Source organism: Siphateles boraxobius, unplaced genomic scaffold, assembly GCF_051911475.1.
Source record: "Siphateles boraxobius isolate OS27281-9 unplaced genomic scaffold, OSU_SipBor_1 141, whole genome shotgun sequence".
Classification (NCBI taxonomy): domain Eukaryota; kingdom Metazoa; phylum Chordata; class Actinopteri; order Cypriniformes; family Leuciscidae; genus Siphateles; species Siphateles boraxobius.
This window is the reverse complement of record NW_027508746.1, coordinates 563,313-587,500: the sequence shown is the minus strand read 5'-3', so window position 1 is coordinate 587,500 and position 24,188 is coordinate 563,313. Positions and strand designations below refer to the sequence as shown.

At 37.4% G+C, this 24,188-nt stretch overlaps 2 protein-coding genes across 2 annotated transcripts in view; one reads left to right on the top strand and one right to left on the bottom strand.

The window, feature by feature from the left end:
• Positions 1–17,539, bottom strand: part of gabrd (gamma-aminobutyric acid type A receptor subunit delta) — a 23,160-nt gene extending 5,621 nt beyond the window's left edge. Inside the window, exons 1-8 of the mRNA XM_077230295.1 lie at positions 17,283–17,539; positions 14,786–14,901; positions 10,715–10,782; positions 9,107–9,327; positions 7,014–7,096; positions 2,646–2,783; positions 2,340–2,495; positions 193–401 (exon numbers count right to left, since the gene is read on the bottom strand). Coding sequence (XP_077086410.1) covers positions 193–401; positions 2,340–2,495; positions 2,646–2,783; positions 7,014–7,096; positions 9,107–9,327; positions 10,715–10,782; positions 14,786–14,901; positions 17,283–17,350 — 1,059 coding nt within the window. The 5' untranslated portion in view covers positions 17,351–17,539. The remainder of the gene's footprint in view (positions 1–192; positions 402–2,339; positions 2,496–2,645; positions 2,784–7,013; positions 7,097–9,106; positions 9,328–10,714; positions 10,783–14,785; positions 14,902–17,282) is intronic.
• Positions 17,540–19,600: 2,061 nt separating this feature from the next.
• Positions 19,601–24,188, top strand: part of cfap74 (cilia and flagella associated protein 74) — a 99,460-nt gene continuing 94,872 nt past the window's right edge. The window contains exons 1-2 of the mRNA XM_077230293.1: positions 19,601–19,645; positions 23,994–24,085. Of these exons, the coding sequence (XP_077086408.1) occupies positions 24,013–24,085 (73 nt within the window). The 5' untranslated portion in view covers positions 19,601–19,645; positions 23,994–24,012. The remainder of the gene's footprint in view (positions 19,646–23,993; positions 24,086–24,188) is intronic.

Sequence of the window (24,188 nt, the reverse complement as noted above, 5' to 3'; positions counted from 1 at the left end):
ACTTAAATTTAGCATCTTAAAGGGAAACTCCTAGAAATACATATGTGATAAGGTCAGCCGCAAAAATAACCCTGTCCACGTCTTTTCATCGCTACTTTTTCACTTCATGTCTATGGTAAATCTTGACAGTTGTTTTTTAACGCCAAAAGAAGGTTCAAAAGACGGGTCAATTATAGCATACAGTTATTGTACCTCTGAGCTCTTATTCGTCTTGACTTTGGCTTTCTCCTTCTTGCTGTAGTCTGCATTATAGTGAGCAAAAGCGTATTCGATCAAGGCAGCGAAGACGAAGACGTAGCAGATCCAGAAATACACGTCCAGAGCTTTAATGGCAGAAGCGCGGGGCAGTGATGAACGAGCACTGACCATCAGCGTTGTCATGGTGAGCACCGTCGTGATTCCTAAAACACATGAAACACCAATATTCATTTAACTCATCGGGTTCATTTGTGTGTGTGATTGTGTTAAATGTTCTCATTAAGTGAAGTTTTAATTTTATAAACTGTAAATGTTATAAAATTAGCACTATTCCCAGCTAACAGAAATATGTTCTACGAACATTTAGCTAATATTCCCATTAAGTTGTGAAAATGTTATTTCTGCATGTTCTCTGAACATTTAAAAAACCTCCATGTTTTAAGAATGTTTTTTCTTGGTTATGCGAATGTTTTTAAAGGAAATTTTTTATTTGATCATTCTTCAAACATTTTTCGGAACATATAAAAATTGTTAGACTAACCTGTAAACTAAACTAAAACGATTTAAAAAAGTATAATATTTTTGTGCCAACGTTTTGATAACACTGTGGAAGCTTGATTCCGCCATTTTAAAAGATAATTGCGTTTTCAGTCAGAATTGAACAAAGTCAGAATTGCGTTTTAAAGTCAGAATTACGAGATATAAAGTCAGAATTGCGTTATAATGTTAGAATTGGATTATAAAGTCAGAATTCGTTATAAAGTCAGAATTGTGAGATATAAAGTCAGAATTGGGTTATAAAGTCAGAATTGCGTTATAAAGTTACAATTGTGAGATATAAAGTTACAATTGTGAGATATAAAGTCAGAATTGCGTTATAAAGTCAGAATTGCGAGATATAAAGCCAGAATTGTGAGATATAAAGTCAGAATTGCGTTATAAAGTTAGAATTGTGTTATAAAGTTAGAATTGTGAGACATAAAGTCAGAATTGCGTTATAAAGTTAGAATTGTGAGATATAAAGTCAGAATTGCGTTATAAAGTCAGAATTGCGAGATATAAAGTCAGAATTGCGTTATAAAGTTAGAATTGTGTTATAAAGTTAGAATTGTGAGATATAAAGTCAGAATTGGGTTATAAAGTCAGAATTGCGTTATAAAGTCAGAATTGGATTATAAAGTCAGAATTGCGTTATAAAGTTACAATTGTGAGATATAAAGTCAGAATTGCGTTATAAAGTCAGAATTGCGAGATATAAAGTCAGAATTGTGAGATATAAAGTCAGAATTGCGTTATAAAGTTAGAAGTGTGTTATAAAGTTAGAATTGTGAGATATAAAGTCAGAATTGCGTTATAAAGTTAGAATTGTGAGATATAAAGTCAGAATTGCGAGATATAAAGTCAGAATTGCGTTATAAAGTTAGAAGTGTGTTATAAAGTTAGAATTGTGAGATATAAAGTCAGAATTGCGTTATAAAGTTAGAATTGTGAGATATAAAGTCAGAATTGTGAGATATAAAGTCAGAATTGCGTTATAAAGTTAGAAGTGTGTTATAAAGTTAGAATTGTGAGATATAAAGTCAGAATTGCGTTATAAAGTTAGAATTGTGAGATATAAAGTCAGAATTGCGAGATATAAAGTCAGAATTGCGTTATAAAGTCAGAATTGCGTTATAAAGTTAGAATTGTGTTATAAAGTTAGAATTGTGAGATATAAAGTCAGAATTGGGTTATAAAGTCAGAATTGCGTTATAAAGTCAGAATTGCGAGATATAAAGTCAGAATTGCGTTATAAAGTCAGAATTGCGTTATAAAGTTAGAATTGTGTTATAAAGTTAGAATTGTGAGATATAAAGTCAGAATTGGGTTATAAAGTCAGAATTGCGTTATAAAGTCAGAATTGGGTTATAAATTCAGAATTGCAAGAAATAAATTTCCAATTGCGAGAAATAAACTCCCAATTTATTCTGTGGCGAAAACAAGCTTCCATACTTTATTAAAGACCCGATATTGTCATTAAATGAACATTCTATTAATGTTACAGGAAAAACGTCTGTTTAACGTTCAGAGAACCTTGCCAGAATGATAGCTAAAGTATTGAGAATGGTCCCTGTTAGCCGAGCTAACGCCCAAACACTGACCTAAAGACACTCTTGCTGGCACAGCTGATTGGCTGATCCAGAATGAAACCCATGACATGGCAACCAATAAGATGGAGGGCATGTAGGACTGGATGATGTAAACTCCTCGGTTTCGTCTTAGCTCGAATCGTAAGCTGAGACGTGGAAATCTCCCCGCTGTTTCAAGAATGACAATACTTGACTTTAAAATATGTGATATAGCTTTTGAGTAAACAAAACTGATTAAATCAAATAATATAGCAAATAATATATTGGTAGAGTTTAGTTAAATCAGATATATCAGACAGTGTTGATGAACAGCCTCACCGGATTTAAAGTTCAACAGCTCCGTGACAAAGCGATAATCAGTGATGGTGAACTGGGACAGCTCCAGTTTGTCCAGTCCGTGGATGAGTGTTTGACTCTCTGACCAGTGATACACAATGTCTTCTGAAGAGTATCCGTCTGCAAACCCAACAACAGGAGAGAAAAACACATCTCAGTTTGCACGACACTTCAATTTGTCTTTCAAACTTGCTGTTCTTATTTGGTTATGTTCATATGAAAACAGGAAAGAAAGGAATATGTAAGGTGGACAGTAACAAAGTACATTTACTTGAGTACTGTACTTAAGTACACTTTTTGAGTATCTGTCATTTACTTGAGTATTGTTTTTTCTGGAAACTTTTTACTTTAACTTCACTACATTTGAATGACAAATATCGTACTTTTTACTCCACTACAATTCTGTCCAGGTCCTCGAGTAGAAAGTTACTGTAAGTATTACATACAACAATGCAACAATAATAAAACAATGCATTGACATTCACTTTTTACTTTTGATACTGAAGTACTTTTAAAAACTAGTACTTCTGTACTTTTACTTAAGTAAAAATCAGTCTTTACAACTTTTACTTGTAACAGAGTTATATTTGACCAGTACTTTCACTCAAGTAAGGAAGTTATGTACTTTGTCCACCTCTGGAAATCACTAGAAAACATACAATTTTAGTTAGTCAAAAGCATGATTATCATGGTTTGTTTTTTTGCACAGCGATATGTTTTGCAGTTGTGGACACTTGCATGATCATTTAGCTCATGTTTCATAAAGTCAAAATGTAATGTAACGTGTGGGACGAGATAAGGCAGGTGGAGATGAGGATAATTGCAGATTAAGGCACACTATGTAATTTTTTCGCCACTAGAGGTCGTTTATTCAAAACAAGGGCGTAGCTTGATGACGCCTTGATTTCGCTGAATCATGGGAGTTGTTGTCTTCGAACTCGGCCCGAAATCCTCTTCATGGATGACCAGTAATGTATTAAAGATTTATGAACGTTGTAACGAGCAGTGAGGCTTTTATTATACCACAGACACTTCTGCTTCTTCAGGTCATGTGTATGTGGGGAAACGCAGCGCTGTTTTATCATATTAGATATATTTGAGTGTGAGGAAAGTTGTTATAATACGATATTAGGCATGGTAAAATATGGTACTCGCGGTAAATCAAGAAAGCGAGAATTAAACAAATAGACTAACTGTGTTGAGCTGTATAACAATGATTAGTTTTCTGTTGATGAATGTATCCAAACAGTTGCTCACCTGTCTAATATATTAAAGCGTTTTTGGTCCAAGCTGGGGCCAGTTGTACTGTTAGAGGTGCCAGTTACATTTAGACCTTATTGTTGTCATATCGTTTTCTGGACTGCACTGCAGGCATTAACAGGCAAATTACCATGTTTTTAATCATTCAACAATGTATTTGCATTTCCATTATATTTTTACATTTGCATTACATATTCAGTATTAGTCACAGTAACTGTAATTGACATGATGTCCTTCTTTCTCTTCATTTTGGTGAGAACTATAGAGCAAAAGCAATGGGGACCAAGCAGCTTATTAATTAATTTACTGAAAATAACTGACTTGCTAGGTAACTACTAATCGTTTACAGGGTTCCTGCACACTTTTTAAAGTCAAATTTAAGGCTTTTTAAGACCTGAAGAAATCAAAATTCATACCGTACATTAGGGGTGTGCAATATTGACAAAAATATATCTCAATATTTTCAATGTTTTGTTGATAATTAGATGATATTTTACTGATTGTGTTTTTGTGCTGGTGCCATGGCTGGTCTAGGCCTGTTGTTGACTGAAAACTCACAAAGATATTCATATTTTTTAATATTCTATGCAGTGGTCAGTTAACAGCAGGGACCGAAATTCTTTTTTTAATTAATTTTTAATTAATTTAATTTGCCACTTAAATCGATTTCCAGGGGCATTTTCACCTATATATGGACATTCTTTCTAAACTTATTTAGAGTTATGAATCACCTTTTATGTCAAATACTAACATTCAAATTATACAGTAATTATACTTATTTCTACAATAATACTTCATTATACAATAATTATACAGTACCACTGTTACCAGTCAAATTAAATAATTTAATCAAAATCCATCTTTGCAGTCTAGTGACACAGAAGCGGCATTAATATATTTACACTCCATTTATAATTGTATAAATAAAGCTATGAGATTCTTTTTTTAAATCAATATTTAAACATGAAATGATCTCTAATTTTAACGATTTAATTAAAGGGTACTTTAAATATGAAACTAAAACCGCCAGTAGGCGGCGGCAAGTCACAAAAGTTAGTTGAGGGATTGATTCATTAAACCGATTTGTTCAAACGGCTGATTCATTCGGGAGAGGAGCAAGTGATTCCTTCAAAACGCGGATTTCAGTCAATAAATCATCGCTGTCTGTTGCATTAAGACTCTGCTACGGTATCATTTTGAAATTCTATTCGGCGAAATAAAGGGAAAACAAACAATATTGGCAGTATTGTGTCTTAAAAGTAACTCATGTTAACTTATTGTTAATTTAACTGTTGTATAACATCAATATCACAGTTGCAATTGTGCACGGGAAAACGGCACTCTTGCTGATTTGATATTCTAATATAAGAACATAATATGATATAAATATAAGACAAAAACTAATTTGGGGACATAGCCTACCTATGAACCGCACACAGCAGTGAAAGGACGAGAGATAAACGCGATGTCCGTTCACAGTGCCTCGTGCATAGTTGAAACAATGATTACAATATTTTAATAGACAATACACATCGCACACCCGATATGCACATAATGAATGAACTTGCAACTGATCAGCTTTCTCCTTCTCTCCTCTCTCGCATGCAGGAGACAGACGTTATTCTGCCGCGATTCCCGCGAATGTGATGCGAATTGTCACGTGAACAAGCAAATCCACAAATATAGAATAATAAAAAAAAATAATATGCATACAACGATAACAAAGATAGCAAAAAACAGTTTTGTAAAAATTATTTCACACTCCAAATTTAGGGGGGCCACAAGGGGGGCCAAACTTGTTGTCAGAGGGGCACGGGCCCCCCTCTAGAACCGCCACTGATTGTCACGATAGTAAAAGGTCGGAAGACAGTAGTTTCACGTGGAGCATTTGAAGATTTTTAGAGATTAGAGACTCTAGGAACAACATCTCAACACTAAATTATAAAGGCCTGTCTCATATAGGCCTAGACGCCTGTCTCAAATACAAGCCGGTGCAGTTCGACGATTTGGGAAAATAAAAGGCCGGGCTATTATTTGAAGTTTTACGGTATGTTTGTAAGTTGTATTGGCTGGGACTTTCGGGTTTCGATTATGTTCTAAATGAACTTTTAGGCCCCGTCCACACTACTGCGTTTTCGTTTAAAAACGGAGACCTTTTGCTACGTTTGCACCTCCCGTCCACACTAAAACGGGAAAAACGAAGACCCAAAACGGAGAAGTTTAGAAACGCTGCAGCTCCGTTTTTCGTTTTGAATCTCCGGAGGGCGTTTTAGTGTAGACGGGACAAAACGGAGGAGTTTAGAAACGATGACGTAGAAGGTCACGCTCGGCTCTATGATTGGGTGTCATCACCCATGACGTATCCTTCCCTGATTCGTCAGCCACCCATCACATGTCCCGTCACCGGAAGAAAACAAACAAAAACATCCTGGACTACGTAGCTGATGTTAGTGAGTGCAACATGGATAACGAATTACAAGCGTTACTGACTTTGATGTCTTTGTTAGCAGCTGTTGTGCAAGCAAATTCTGCATTTTACAATGCTATAACTGCCTACATGCGCCGGAGGCAAACTATTATTCGAGCGATCTATGACAATTCCCGTGTGCAGCGGCGGTCCATGAAAAGAAATCTCTGGTCTTCGACATTTTCTAATCTTTGCAGAGGTAGCTAACGTTACTTGCTTCCTCATCAAATCTGAGGAATAGTCCATCCGTTTCCTGTTTACACCGGCACGCGCATGCACAGTGTTGGAGAATGGTCACGTGATCCGAGTTTTCAGTCGTTTTAATGTGGACGGAGATCAATTCTAATACGCAGCTAAAACGCTGGTGTGGACGGAGATCGTTTTTGTTTTAATTCTCCGTTTTTAAACGAAAACGCAGTAGTGTGGACGGGGCCTCAGTTAGACGCATTGTCATATCTGCTTTTTAAAACATGTTTATTTAGCATAATTATGTAGTTCAATCTCAAAACTATTTAAGCGTTAAGCAAATGCTTTTATGACTATAAATAAATGTATACGTCAGACGATAAACAAACAGTAAATGAAGACGAGAGATGCCAGATACAAGTTTTCACCGTACTCACAGCTTTCCAAGTCTAGCATGCATTCCTGTTCATCCATGGGGTATTTGGTGAGGTCCATGTCACATGCAACTGTAGATGTAATTCTGAAAGGAAAAACATCATGATACACATTTTTAAATATGGAGCAGGTGAATAAAACACTCTGTGATAATCTGTTAAGAAGCTTGCAAAATGTATGAAATTAGTTCAGTGGTCGCCTTTATGTAATTATATATTAAGCAGTTAGGTGGATAGACTTATTTTGAATAAAATAATGAACAGACCACTTTACTGTTGTAAATAGCGTTGGGGATCGAAAGGTCAGGAATCGGATAATTTTGGAATTTCGAATCCTCTTATGGATTCATTTGTTAGCATTTTAAAATGACTTTAAACCATTCAAACGTGAGACGACTCGCGCACTGTTTTCGGTGGTGTACACACATCCAAATCACTCACAGAAAGGGATTTTAATGTGATTTTAAATAATACGTGTATCAGTATATTGGATCCGTGCAGCTCTTAAAGTGACAGCAGCCTAATATTCCTCTATAATAACACTTATCTAACAACAAAAGACAAAGAGAAAATTCCTGAACTCTTGACTGAATAACTTTTGTAACTATATTTGTAATGTATATTTTATTTATAAAGTATTTACATCTGATTACTGATTACATCGTACATCTGATTACATCGTATTCAGCTACAATTAAATGTTTTATAATAAGACTAAATCTGAATGATATCTAAGTTTTTTTTTTACCTTATTGGAATCAAAATTAGGAATCGATAAGAATCTGAATCGATAAGCAGAATCGGAATCGTTAAAATTCAAACAATACCCAACCCTAGTTGTAAATATGTAAGTGTAATGATTTGTTTTCTTCCCCTTTACTTAAATCTGTCAAGCTAGCTTTACTGCTTCACCCAAAGTCCTTTTACATTATTGCCAATACAAAAGCACAAATTCATTTGGAAGAGGTTTAAAACACGTAGCCTACCGACTGCTGTAGAGAATAGCAATAGCAAACCACAACCATCCAATCAATTCCCCACAGACACAATCAAGCCCCGCCCACATTTGTTCTTGTTTAACGCCCCGTTTACGAAGGGAAGACGCAGATATTTCCCTGCGGTTTGGCCTCTCATTTACACGAAAACCCCGTTTTTATCACAGAAAACGATTATTTCTAAAAACTCCGGCCAAAGTGGAGATATCTGATAACGCCGGTTATGTGTTGCCGTGTCAACTGGGAAAAACGGGGTTTTAGGTTCTCAAACGTCACATTATGCGCCAGAAAATGCTTACGGTCATGTGAGCGCCCAGTTTTGGCACAGTTATAATGGCGCTCGACGGCGTATTTATGCAGGTTGATGTAAATGACAACTTTTTTCACGATGTTATTATTGAAAACGGAAGGGGGGAACAGTGTTGTGCCTGAACGTGTTCATTGAACTCGTTCATATTTTGGCCGAACGTGAACTGAACGTACTGTATTACTGCCTGATGAACGTTAGGCTAAGGTGAACTCGTTAATTGTGGTGTCTGTGAACGGCAGCACTTTCAGTTTAACTTCGTTCAATAGGGTGGCAGATTTCTATAGAGCCTTCCAGGCGAAAACCCGGATAAAACACACCGTAAACAGGACTTAATATGTAGCGGAAAAACACCCAATCTGGCAACACCAGCCACCAGCGTCACACCGCTGCATGCGTCATCAAAACAAAAAGCAGCAAGGAGGCGTCGTATGATCATTTTGACAAGTATGATATCATATTTCGTATGATAGTTTTATGACAAGTCGGTGAGGATGGGAAAAACCTTACATTTCTGTGCAAACTTTGCCCGCCGCTAAAATAAGTGCTGTCTGTGGTTCTATATGGGCTGTGGCAATAATTTTGAAAAATAATAGCTTGCAGCAACATATGGAAAAAAAGAACTATGAACTAGTTAAAAATGTTAAAGTATGAACTGAACTAGTTCATTTTAAAATTTGTGAACTGAACTTTGAACTAGTTCATATAGAAAGTGAACTTTCCCCACACTGGGGGGGAAATATCTGTTTCTCTAAATATCTATGTGTAAATGTGGCCTAAAACACGTAGCCTACCGACTGCTGTAGAGAATGACTCCATCAGGCTGCAGGCGAATGAGCTTGTTCTCCACAGTAACGTCATGAAACCAGGCTGATTTGGCGTTTACGATGAATGTGTCTGGTACCCAGAGTTTGTCTACGAAGCGGCTGTCCAGGCCCAGAGTTTTGTTCGTATGGTTGTAGGACAAGCGGTCATCTTTCCAACTCTGCCGCAGAAATATTGTCATGGTGTATTCCTGTAGACAAACAATCCAAGCTTTTATGATGTTGAGGGTTATCTGGGACTTATTGTTGTGTATTGTACTTATTTAAAGACACGTTTAGTTTAAATCGCTATTTACAATGATTTTAACATGAGTATGGTGTGTTCTTGTTCTTCATAAAACCCCCTTAACAGTGGTCAAATCAATAATTAATATAGATAATTATAATTATTATTATTATAGCAACTATCAGGGCCAAGCAAACCAACTGCAGAAATAACCAATTAAAGAAATCTGGAGATGATTTGGGGCAAAAATCCATAACTTTTGCTGGCGTGGTCTGAAGATGGATTGAGTAATCAACTTGATTTCCATATCTTTTAAACAGCATGATTTTAAGTTTGTGTTTTGTTTCGTAGACTTTTAATTTAGGACAGATTCACATTTAAATCACAGGTACACATTTTTGTTCTAGTGATCACAGTAACTTGTGTGTCAGTGAGAACTTTACTGTACTTGTCAACTAGAAATAATGGGTAACTCTTTAGTTTAGGGTCCAATTCTCACTATTAACTAGTTGCTTATTAGCATGCATATTGCTAGGATATTGGCTGTTTATTAGTACTTATAAAGCACATATTAATGCCTTATTCTGCATGACCATATTCTACATCCTGTAATCCTAAACTTAAAGTCGCCCTGTAGTCGATAATTGTATCATTTAAAGCTCATCTTTGATCACCAAAATGACATATTTAATGTTTTTTCCTTGAAAAAAACTTCTTCATGCCTTAAAATATCTTGAACGTAACTCGACACCCTTGCCTCATTTAATATTTGCGATTCTATGATTATGCAAATGAACCCCGCCTCCACTCACTCAGCTCAGAGATCCAATTGTTGACGGTCACACGTTGATATGATTGGTTGGTAGTTTGTGACGTCAGAAACACCAGATGACTTATGAATTTACACATGGTTTGTCTTAAAGCATATTAAAAACATCACATAGACATATAAACTACAATGAAAGCTGGATTTTCACCACAAGGGGACTTTAACAACTACCTTATTAACTATTGATAAGCTGTAATTAGGAGTTTATTGAGGCAAAGTCGTAGTTAATAGTTATTTAATAGTTAGAATAGGACCCTTAACTAAAGTGTGACCAAATAATGCAATTAATAAGAGGTGAATCATATTTAGAATCATATATTGCACTAGACTTACTCCAATTGTTTATTTTATTTGTTATTCTGGAACTGAATCCCCTCCATTTAGAAAATAACATATATAAAGATAATTTTAGCAAATGCAAAACTTCAGATTAGTTACATTAATGGCAAAAAAATTGTAATCAAATTCAATAATCATTCAAATCCAATACATGTGAAAAATAGGGTGATTTTCATAACTTTACCATGTTGGCTTCTGAGATATGGTCAATACTGGCTACTTCAATAGCCATGGCGACATTCACTGGGGGTCCTGTGAAGAGAAGAATGAGAAAATAAGAGAAATTATCCATCTTCATCTACTCTTCATCTAAATCAGTGGTTCTCAAATGTTTTGGCCACGCCCCTTTAAACCCCCTCATCCCTTCACCGTGTCGCTCAGACCACTTATATATATTAGACTGTGTTTACACTGGCACAAAAAATCCGATTTTTTACTATGACATAAAAAAAATATTTGGATCGGGCTCGATTTTCTGCATTTTTCACATCTATAGCAAGCATTTTGAGAGGGGTTTTGACAATTCAGTGCCAACAAATGACGAATATGAAAAAGCGCACACCAAAAATGTTGGACTCAGTGTGCAACGACCTTACCAGGCCATACATCTGAGGGGTGTGGAACCCATGTGGACCAGATCTGGGCCGACATTGTGATGCTGTCTGGGACTAAATCTGTCCAAGTACATTAATTTTATGATTTAGGTATAAAACCTTTTTAAGGCAAAATCACGCTGCTTTCTATAATGTTATTAAATAACAGCTATTAGTGACATGCACTGTAAAAAAAAAAAATTTAACTTAAAAAAAGTGTCCGTACAGCCTTAATTTTAAGTTTTGTCAACTCAAATATCCAAGTTTGTCACTTGTACAACTTCACATTTCAAGTTGACTAAACTTAAATATTGAAGGCAGCACAAACTTACTTCTTTTTTTTAATTCACAGTGTATACAATACATCATACAATCAAATACAAACGTATTGAATGGTAAATATAGCTACAAAAGCTACCCTAATCCTAAACATTCCCCTTCAATAAAATTTAAACTGACTGTATACACTTTTAAAAAATAAAGGTTCAAAAGAGACTGTGATATGAAGAGTTGCAAAGTAACATTTATCAACTGTGTGAAAGTGAATAGCACATGACAGGCACAATACTGGTACAAACATGAATGTCTATTGGTACAATATGCGTCACATGACTAAACTTGCGTCATCTTTTTTAACGGCGTTTTCAAATTGATCGTCTTTGGACAGAGCGTTTTCAAAAAGATTTTTTTCATTAATAAAAACGGCGTCTCAGTGTGGACGGACGGCCAAAACGGAGAAAAAAAGATGCATTTTCAAGTGAAAACGTATTTGTGTGGACATGGCCTGACTTTAATATCAGACTAGTCTTTAGTTTATGTGCAAACGGCCACAGACGAGCTCTGCCATCGACTACAGTCTCTCCCAAAGATCTGGATCAGGTGTGTGAAGAGCGTTGGGTCACAGCTGAGAACCACTGATCTATTTAATACCACCAGTATTCACTAAAAATAGACTGTAGGAAGTAGGGCGCTGTTTTGGCAGGAACGCTTTGCGTGAGGTTTTATTCTGCAGAGGGGAAAAAAGCCTTAAAGTCCCCTGTAGTCAGTAATTTAATCCCTTCAAACTCATCTGTGATCACCAAAATTACATATTTAAACGTGGAGTGATCAGGGGTGTGTTTCCTGAAAGCATCGTTAGCCAATTATGTTTGCAAGTTCTGTCATTATCAGCAGTGCAACGAGTCTGTGTTTCCCGAAACTACATTTCTAACGAACATTTGCAAACAGCATCGCAGAGTTGTGTGTTTGACCGACAGATCTCGAGCTGCGGCTAGAAGCAGTTTCTCGTTTGCATGACATGTGGACTCAATAAATCCTGATCAATGTCTATTTTATTAAGAATACATACAAATGTCATTTACGTATTTTAGTTAGTCAAGATGTTTAAAGTGTAGTTTTTGAAGAGTGTGCACGTGTGAACGTAAGAACGAGCCTATGATTGAATCTGGAAATAAAGCAACATAACTGAGAAAAATTTGAATTAATTCACGAGTTCACACTTACAAATAATTCGGATAGATTAAATTGGTAAAGGTATTTGGCGTGCTGTCCGGGGAGAGGGCTCTGATCTTGGTAATTGGTCCGAATGCAAAGTACCCCCCCCCCCCGACCTGGCGTGTGAGAGGAGACGGCTGATGATACTAGAGTATTTGTTGGTTACTGATTGTAGACAGCTGATTATACTGGAGTGGCTAATTTTGACGTGTTCCTCCCGAACTATGTTAATAAAACATCATTTGTCTGTAATGTGTGACATATCTAAAACATGTCTGTAATTTATACCAAAACATCTATAGCATTAATTCGATCGCAAACAGATTCATTCAAAGTAGTTATTACTCCATCACCTGCGTGACATCATTAACCAACGCGGTTGAACGACCAATTTGCGACAATACGGTTTCGGGAAACAGTCGTGACTAGCTAGTTGATTTCTTCAACGATGCATCGTATAGAGATTGCTAATGTGACGTCATCGTGACGTATTACCAGTGGTGAACGCAAAGCATTTTGGGAATCCGCGGCACAAACAGAAGGCGCCAGACTTAATTGCATGGAGGGAAGAACGCAGTGTTCAAGATGCCGTCTACCTGCTGTGTCATAAACTGCAATAGTCCTTCTTGCACAGTTTTGAAAATGAACATTACGGGTTGTTTTAAGGACATGTTTGTGTATGCTCGTAGACAGCCACTCTGAAGCGGTCAGAGGCGATTCTAAAAGATTCAAAAAGTCGAGACAGGACCCATCGTCAAAATTCTACCCACCACTCAAACTTAGTTCATCCAAAACAAACTAGAAAATAGACTCAAAGTGCTAAATACCTGAATTATCCTTTAAGAACGGATCAATATATTTGTTTTCCTTAATTTTAATGAACCCTAACTTTATTCTCATCTGAATGGTAAATAATTGATTTTCGTATAAAATTATACTACCATTAAAAACACATCTGATTTTTTTTTTAATCAATGTAGAATATGTAACTGCTCTGAAGAAAAGAAATGAAAACCAATGCGATATGATTAATGTCCAAAAGATGTAACCCACAGACTGTTTTGAAATGGGGTTGGATGTTGCTTTTAAAACTGTGTGTGTTTGGCTGGGTGACAGTTGTATGTTACAGCTTGACAAGAGTTTAGAGTGTGACAAAAGCACAATGTTGTGTTTTATTGCGAGTGTAAATTACACAAATATAAGTAAACACTTTGCAGTTTGAATGATAACCTCTATGAACAAAATGAGGGAGTATGTTTTATGTTTCCACAGTTCGATCGCGCCTCTCTCTCTCTCTCTCTCTCTCTCTCACACACACACACACACACACAGTTCGATCGCGCCTCTCTCTCTCTCTCTCTCTCTCTCTCACACACACACACACACACACACACACACACAGTTCGATCGCGCCTCTCTCTCTCTCTCTCTCTCTCTCTCTCTCTCTCTCTCTCACACACACACACACAAAGTTCGATCGCGCCCGCGCCTCTCTCTCTCGCGGGCGCACAAACACACACGCACACACTCCAGGATTGCAATCTTGACATGAATTGCGATTGCATGCAGATAGATGAGAGAGAGCGAGGAGTGTGGTGCTTAAAACTTTAGCATACTTTTGAACGGACGACAGTTTTCTGGTATGGTCCGACAATGTTTTCTTTAGCCCGCTGCATTTTGTAGGATTATATTCTGTTTTTCACGCTATTTTTATTTTTTTTTTCATGCCAGAACACTAGCCTGCTATGCCAGCCCATGTAAACCGATGTAAACGGGCCAAACATACCCATAATTATTTGCGTTCTGATGACGTTGCCGCCCAGTTGGTCACATGTCTTAGCGATCTCTATTGTTAAGCAGCCGGTTACGTCGTTGCATGGGAAACGCACCCCTGATTGGTTACAAGGTAGTTTGTGACGTCAGAAACACCAGCGATTTCAAAGCGTGTTTTTGAGACTGTCTTTGGTTCACTGCAGTTTTAAGCAGAAAATACTCAGCAATGCTGTCGACTTATGAATTTACACATGGTTTGTCTTAAAGCATATTAAAAACACCACATAGACATATAAACAACATTAAAAATGATATGCATAAAAGCATGATGCTTAAGAATGTGTTGAGCTAGTGTAGTGCAATCCAACATGATGATCTGTAGACGTCAAACTCACCTCCGATCCCTGGCCGAAAGTTTCGAGCGTAACCTTTCATTAAATCATCCAGATTCGGCAACCAGGATATTTCGATGTCTGTGCCTACATATTCACCAATATCACTCAGCATGGCCCTATGGGGACAAAACAAACGTTCCTCACTTTCACTTGAAAACAGTCGAGTACATTTTTTTTCAGGATTCTTTGATGAATAGAAAGTTCAAAAGAACAGCATTTATCTGAAAAAGCTTTTACATTACAAATGTCTTACTGTCACTTTTGACCAATTTAATGCATCCTTGCTGAATAAAAGTATGAATTTCTTTAATTTTTATAATATTATCTAATTAAACAAAGAATATCATATGTAGTTTGCTCAACACTATAAAGTATGCATTACTCTAAAATATAGATAGCTAAGCTACAAACTACTCAATATTGAAGATTTAATAGCAGTCAAAAGTCAAAATCTCTTTGCTCATCAAGGCTGCATTATTGATCAAAAATACAAGGGGGAAAAAAACAGTAATGTTTTAAAATATTGTGAAATATTATTACAATTTAAAATAATGTTTTTCTATGTGAACATATTGTCAAATGTAATTTATTCCTGTGATCAAAGCTGAATTTTCAGCTTCATTACTCCAGTCTTCAGTGTCACATGATCCTTCAGAAATCACTATAATATGATGATTTGATGCTCAAGAAACATTTATGATTATTATCAATGTTGAAATCAGTTGTGCCGCTTCATATTTTTTTATAACCTGGGATACTTTTTCAGGATTCTTTGATGAATAAAAAGTTTAAAAAAGAACAGCATTTATTTAAAATAAAAACATAAAAGTTTGTAACAATATATAATACCGTTCAAAAGTTTGGGGCAGTCTTTTTTATCTTTCGTTTTATAAAAGATACTTTCATAAAGCGAAAGTATTCATAATACTTTTATTCAGCAAGGATGCGTTAAATTGAAAGTGAAAGTGATATGAAAGATTTATATTGTCAGAAAAAGTAGCAAAAAAAAAAAACCCCAAAGAGCATGTTACACTCCAAGCTGCATGGAAAAGGTATTTATATTTTTATTGTACAAAACAGGAAAAATATGCTGTAATTTGTTAAAATATCCTAAAAGAAAATAGCTATTACAAATTCAATTATATTATTATTGTGTAAGTCTTATTGTGTGTTTTTATTATTATTATTTCTTGGATGAAACAGCAATGTGTATGTAAGAGATAATAATAATTACCAGCACTAACAACATAAAGCTGTCATTGCAGCGCAATATTTGCACTTATTAGCAGCACATTCGTTTGGTTAACTGTTAACTTCAAAAAAAGATTAAAAAATAAAGGTTCTTCAGCATTAACTTAATTTATCCCTATTATTTGTATTTTATGTTACATTTTTGGTGTATTTTATGGTATTTTTTTTTATTCGCAGCATATTGATAAAATGCATTTTGTGTCTCACTGCAAATGAAATTAAAAGTGAAAAAAGTTTATTGCCATTTTTACATTTGAAGTGTAAAGATTTCATGCTAATCCCACGGACACAACAGACTCCATCAGGGTGAACATCAATGTGTTGATGACAGATTTGTAAAAATACAAATATATAGGCTAATGTGAAAAAACAAAAACAATCTGTCTAATATACATACACTGATTAAAAACTTAAACATAATCTTTAAAAAATAGCTTACAACATGTTGGTTGGTATGGTCCTATAAAAACATTATGTCAGTGTATTATTTTTGAAAAATATTTTGAAAAAATCCGAAGTAATAAGTGAACTGTACACAAGGGGGGAAAGACCCTGTAATTTTTTTTGACATGATGTTTCCACGTGAAATGAACTGTGAACTGCACGACAACAAAAGCAGAGCATATACAAATAAATGCATGCACATTTTAATCTGTGAGAAAAAGAGCAATGTTTATGATAGCATATACATTGTTTATATCTATGCATAGCTATTCCATATAACCACGACGATATATTATAATTAACCTATATATTAGGCAATATAAAGCAAAAGACGCGCACGTGAAAAAATGCCCCATTTCCAAGCAACATCAAGAATATTGAGATATAGTATTTAAGTAGGCTACTGTATTGTGAATATAATGATAAGCACGCGTTAGATGCAATACCTATAGCTATTACTCAATATTTGTAGGCTATGATATCCACGAGAATGATGACTTTCAGCTTAAATTGTTTTACATGTTTAACATTAAGCTTGTCATTTAACAATATTTGTTCATTTCTGTTTCATGTTTGGAGGCGTAGGCTATAAAATGCTGCTTAAAGCCTCACTGGAAATATCAACTTACTGGATGTTCACAGATCAGATGTGCGTTTTTCACTGCGTAAAGCCATTTGATAAAGATGTGCAAATATTTTGAGAATCAATCACACTGCGCTCTGTACTTAGATATGTTAATGTAGTATGAATATGTGTGCATCCTCCTCATCCTCATCTTCATCCTGAGGTGCGTATTCTCACCTGCTCATTCTGTTCTCACCGATGAGCACAAACCAGAAGATCGTCACGGAGAAACTCAGCGCATCCATTCTGCACAAACACGGCTCGGACTGATTCAAATATCCCGGTTTTCAAAGCCTCTGTGAGGAATCCCAGGAAAATTGCTATAAGAATCCATAGTTTAGCCTGTGCCTTATCCCGACTGCGGAGAAACCATCGCGAGGTCCGTTAAGCCGTTTCTCGAACGAATCGTTCTTATGAGTCGGTTCGTTCGAACGATTCTGTCGAATTGACCAACCGTTTCGGCAAGTGTTCGTGAGAATTCCTCGACTTTCCAATGACACACTATTTATTGAACAAATCTCATAGTCTTCAAAATAACTTCCATTACACTTTATATTGACATCTCATCTCTTATCTTATCTTAATAAAATTAGGCCTATGGCAAGCCGTCTTAACGTTTATTCATTTCCAGGATCAAAGACAATTTTTGATATCAGTAATTAGCCTACATTTCCACGAACGCTAACAATGCTAATTCTTGATATCAACAATTCAATTTTCACTAGTTAAAATGCTAATTCCTGATATCAAAAATTGCCATTGTTACTAGCCAAGTAGAAATCTAATTCCTGATATCAATAATTAGCATTTTAACTAGTGAAAATGTAATTGTTGATATCAATAATTCATATCCTGGAAATGAATAAAAGTCAAAACGGCTTGCCATATGACAATAACCTCTCCAGTCAACTCAAGCAACCTAGCTGTCACAATCAAACCGTGTTCATTTATTTCAAATACAATCAATATACAATAGGCTATGTAAAAAAAAATATTGCACATAAAATACACGACAAAAGCAAATGTCAGTGTACCACTACCAGCAAAAGATTGGACATAAAATACAAAGTGAGAACAGTTTTGATCGTTGACTTGAAAGAATCGGTTCAACAAAACTAACTGTTCGAGCGATTCATTTCATTTGAATGAACGGATCCCTCCTCTTCATTCACATCAGATTAAAATCCTCCGCTCGTGGAGGATACAAGCACTCGCACGATAAAACAATCTTCTTATGTAACATCAAGCCTACTTTACTGTCATCTCTATCACCCTGTCTACTGAATGCTTCTTATGAAGAGGTTTATAAGGCATCAACACACATCCAAGTTCTTTGTTCAATCATTTGCACTATTCTTAGTGTCAGACTATTGTTTGCTTTGTTTGTATCCTGTCTGATGTTTTTTGTGTTGTCTGACATATATAAGGCCATGAGCTTAAATGATGTAATAGTGCGTTCAGTGACATTGATTGCATAAGCTCTTGTTGATATTGAACATTGAAAGGGTTTTAAGAAACCCTTCATGCTATTGACACTGTTTATATAGCAAGTATTTAAGCTGTTGTTCTGGGAGTTTGTAGCTGCCGAGAGGAAATAAAAAGAGAAAGAGAAGACAATAGAATAGAGAGATGGATAGAGATGTGTTAGTGAATAAGAGGTGGATCCCGAGGAGTTTCACCACTACAGAATACAGTCAGTAATGCTGAGCAGTGTGATTATTTAGTCTTCATAACTTATACAAAACAGCCCTAGTGTGACACACACACACACACACACACACACACACACACACACACACACACACACACACACACACACACACACACACACACACACACACACACACACACACACACACACACACACACACACACACACACACACACACAGATAGAGAGAGAGAGAGAGAGAGAGAGAGAGAGAGAGAGAGAGAGAGAGAGAGAGAGAGAGAGAGAGAGAGAAGATAAATGTACAAACCCCACACACACAAGACCACCTCAAGTTATTATTAGCAGGGCCATAACCATATACCCATATACAGTAGGCCTAATACAATATAATATAGGCTAATAATATAATATAATATAATATAATTAATATAATACAATATAAGAAAAATAAAAAAACTTTGGAAAAAACTTTTATAAAAATATAATTAGCCTTAATCACCATGAAATCAAAAGGGACAATTCTTATGTCTTATGGAATATTGCAGTATTTATTATAAATTCATTAGCAGATTGGTTGCCGCTCCCTCAACACGTCATCAGAGAAGAGAAGATTTCTAAAAAGTTTTTTGAATAAATACTGCAATATTGCATAAAAAAACAAGAATTGTCCATTTTGATTTCGTGGTGACTTTAAGGAAACAGCTCTTTGACTCATTAAAGGTATTTAATTTGTGAATCGGACAACACAACACAACACAACACGCAGGCATGCGTTGCAGCCACTACATTTCCCAAGGTACTGCGCGAATCTGTTGCCATGGAAACACAACAACAGAAGCTGCTGCGACTCCAGAAGTTGACAGGGAAAAGTAGGTAATATATGCAAATTCTCTCATACGAATAGCTTTTTAGCCAGTGCAAACGTCCTCTTTTGATCGAATACTTTATTATAAGACAGCGACTATTGCCAAACAATCGAGATCGTTAAGCTGCTTTTAAACAATACTTTTACAGCCTGTTTTGATATTTCTGATCTGCATATCATGGCGATTGATCATTATTGAATATTACGTTAGCCTATAACGTTATTCCTGGTAAACAGAGAACATTCTGGCAAGGTTCTCTCAAAGTTATGAACAAACGTTTTTTCAGTAATGTTAATAGAACGTTCTTTTGGACGTTATCGGGTCTTTAATAATGTTCTTATCTTAAACCATAAGCACGTGCTATGGTTATAACGTTACGTTATAACGTTAAACGTTTTTCCTAAAACGTTTTAGCTGAACGTTCATCTTACTTACATCATACATACTTTTGAATGTTCTTTAAATATTCTGAACGTTCCCATGAACTTAAAGGGATTCACCCAAAACGGAAATTTCTGAAATTCTTCCGTGGTATTTTTATTTTCCTATTTTCAACTGTTTGGTTCCCAACATTCCTCAAAATATCTTCTTTTTTGTTCAGCAAAAGAAAGAAATGAACACAGGTTTGGAACAACATTAAGAGTGACTATGACATAATTTTCATTTTTGGGTGAACTATCCCTTTAATGGGAGGTTAGCAAAACTCTTATGCTGTGTTCACACCATAGACCATGGGTCACCAAACTAAGGCCCGCGGTCCGAATCAGGCCGGCCACCCCCCTTTGACTGGCCCCCCAACCCCTCTGCCCCCCACTACTTGAACCGACCCACTACTTAAACAGGCAATCCCCAAAATTCGTCATGGCCTATTTTTTTTTAATTGCTTTTTGGAAAATAATAACATGTCTGCATCTGGTATTTTGTTGATTTTTTTCAGTTAAACATTTATATTTAGTTATAAAATGAACTATATTTGCCGAATTTTCATCACCCGACATGCTCGAGATTGCGCAGAGACAACAACACACGCGCAGAGAACTGTCAGTGTTCAGGACAGCGAACTGGCTAGCGTTAAACGAAAAGTTGATAGAGAGTGCAGAGTTTTCGAAGAACAGTGGACCAACGATTATTTTTTGTTCAGTGTAAGGAATGTGCAGTTTGTATTATATGTAAAGAAAGTGTGGCGGTTTTCAAAGAATATAATCTGCGTCATCACCAAGAAACCCGCCACAAGCAGTATGCTAGCTTGCGAGGGTAAGCAAGAGAAGACAGGATTCGGGGGATGAAAGGCGGACTGGCTGCACAACAGACTGTATTCCTTTGCCAAACTTAGGTCAACCAGGCTGTTGTCCGAGCTAGCTATAAGGTAGCTCACCTACTAGCTACCCAATGGAAAGACTCGATTACTACTTTTGCAAACAACTAGTAAAGATAAACAAATTTGGCTGTGCCAGGCCGGTAATCTCTACTACACAATGAGGTCTGCTGGTGGTCAGTTTGGTTTGGGTTATACAATTCTATGTTATATAGCTGACCCGGCCCCGCTGACCCATATATAAAAAATATGGACGTAGTGTCCATGACGTCACCCGTAGGTTTCTGAAGAGCGTTTTTGTAGCCTAAAGTGGGCGGAGTCGCTCGTCGCCATCTTGGAAGCGCGTCACAGTGCGTCACTCCCGGATAAACGAAAAGGGGCCAAAAGGCGGGACGTGGGTGGAGTTGAGGTGCCTGGATGCTGAAACTACGCCCGCCTAGCTCGACGTGATCGAGTTTGCTCAGGCTAAGCTAATGTGCTACTGGCCTCGCGCTAAAGTGACAGCTGACTTGAAGAAGTAGACCTAAAGCCAATAGTTAAAGTTCATGTTTTTGCCCTTTGAAATACTATAATAGTTAAAAGACATAACTAACCGTGACTATGTGTATTGTGATGCATTATTATTCTCATGCAGTAACTTACAATATTTGCTCTGAGCGTGTGTGTGAGTGTGACAGTGATTCATGCGGATACATGTCAGTCAGCGCGGCATCGCACGTCAAGTTCGTAGAGAGCTTTATTCAGTCCATTTTCAATTCTGATAGATATTATCTAAGAAGTTCAAGTAATGCACTAGAAATCCACGCTCATTTAAGGGAAGAAGAGAAAGCACTGACACCTGCAGGATTTCATCTGACGGTACTTTTTATTGAACATTAAAAAGTTAAATAAGCATATTATAGTCTATCTGCTCTGTAAGATCAACGGCACCGCAGAACGAGTGTGGCCTCTAGATCTTAGACGTTTTTAAATCTGAACTCCAAAAAGCAACGATATTGTCAGACATCCATGAGTGCATGTTCACAGAGGAAAACAACTGAAGAACAGCGCTGGTTGTTCTCTCGATACTCGACAACGAGGGAATCCAACGGCGTGGGCGAAGGTATAAGGGCGGCGTGTAATAAACTGTATGAAATAATCCCAAAAAAAGTACAAACACGCCAGAGATGACAAGTTCAGCAGCTGGAATCAGCTGAGGTGACATGATGGCTAACAGAGAGCAGACAAACAGCTTGTAACAGCAGCGGCAATCCACCTGTCACTCAAGTGGTCACGCCCTTGATTATGCAGCATTTTAAGGCTTAATATAATTTAAACGGATGAGTTCTAAAAAAAATTCACCCCCCTCACAGTTGTCATGAAGGGCAAAATTAGCTGTATAGACCAAAACAACTTAGGACACCAGGCTTTAAACATATTTTTTTCTGCGGTAAAGTTGGGCATTTTAACATGGGGGAGATACAGATTTGACTCACTTTTGCTGCCAGCCTCAAGCGGCCAGGCGATGAATTGCAGTTTAATTCACTTTCGTGTTGGTTTCAAGAGAGAGACAGGGTGGTTGCCGCTTGGTTCACACCGGACGCGAATAGCGCGTCAAATTCGCGTCTACCGCGTCTAGTTTGACGCTTGACCACTTTGTGTTAATTCGCGCAAGTGAAACTGACGCACGTAAAAACAAAAGTTTGAAGCGAAATTTACGCGCGTTACGCGCGTCAGAGGCGAAAGTTTTAAAAGTATCGAACCCCGTTGGCGGCCATCTTTTTACAAGATTCTGTTGTTGATGGGTCATTTATTTACAGAGTTACTGCTCTGTATTTGCTCTGGAGAGCAGAACAGCGGCGTAGGGATCCTCATCGCCGTATTTGGGTCCACCAGACCCTTCGGAGGCGAACCCAGTTCAGCGAGTTTCACCATTTGCTCCAGGAGCTGCGCCTGGATGACGGCAGCTTTCAGCGGTACTTCCGCCTGTCCCGCGCCCAGTTCAATGACCTGCTGTCCCGCATCGGAGCGAGGATCACCCTCGCCCCCGCCCTCACCCACCTAATCTGTAATTTATTTTTGTTTTGATGAAAAATGGAGCCAGCCTAGCCTACTACAAAAGTGATTAAACTGTCCTGTGTTTTTTTTCCCTCACATAACACAGACATGAACTATGTTCTTGCACTAAAGTATGTTGGTTCTCTTTACATTAGAATAATAATAATGTTTCATATAATCTAGATTAGATATGGAATAAATAGCATACAAAATTAATGTCTCATATATTAAAATCAAGTTTTTATGTGGTAAAATATTTACTTATTTACTACAGCAGCAAGCTGGCTCCTGATTGGTTAACGCGGCGCGAATTTGACGCAGAAGTTCAGATTTTTCAACTCGGGCGGCAGACGCGAATTCGCGTCAAACACGTGAATGCACAAAAAGCACTAAATAAATAATTTGCGCGGAACGCGCCAGACGCTCAATTTGCGCCATTCGCGTGAACTTGATGCGCGAATGAGGCGAATTCGCGTCTGCCGCGCTCTTCGTCTCACGGTACTGATCCACTTGTCCGTGCGACACTTCAGTTGCGCCGCACTCCGCTTTATTCCTATGGGTGACGTCACGCGACTTTAACGCGCCCGCAAAGCATCCCGGGAAGGCGGCGCTTCATTTGGAAAAATGCTGCGCGTCAAAAAGCTGGCCGATGCCCATCTTTATGCAAATGAATCCGTCAAACACGACGCGTCTATCCAATAGAAGTAGTCTCTCGAGGGGCCTTTGTTCTAGACTGGCCGCTGGGTCAGAATCACGCCCATAGCGGTAAACTTGAGGAACGCCCATCATCGTACAAATGTGGAGAGGCGTGCGACACCACGCTTCAGTCGTGTCGCAAATGTGGATCAGCACCGTCATTCGCGCCGAAGGAATTTTTTATGCGCGTAACGCGTCTGCGCATTGACTTAACATTGAAGTCACTCGTGCTAGATGCTCTATTCGCGTCCGGTGTGAACGCACCATTAGAACATGTTATTTTTAGCTGGTTTACTCCTGCAGGTCACGAGGAGACGTGGATATGGCGAACAGTGCCGATATCTCAACACCAGCAACTGAACATGAGCCTCATAGTATTGACATACACAGGGAAGGTAAAGACATGTAACGTACACACATACACACACACACACACACACACGTGGATATGGCAAACAGTGCCGATATCTCAACACCTGCACCTGAACATGAGCCTCA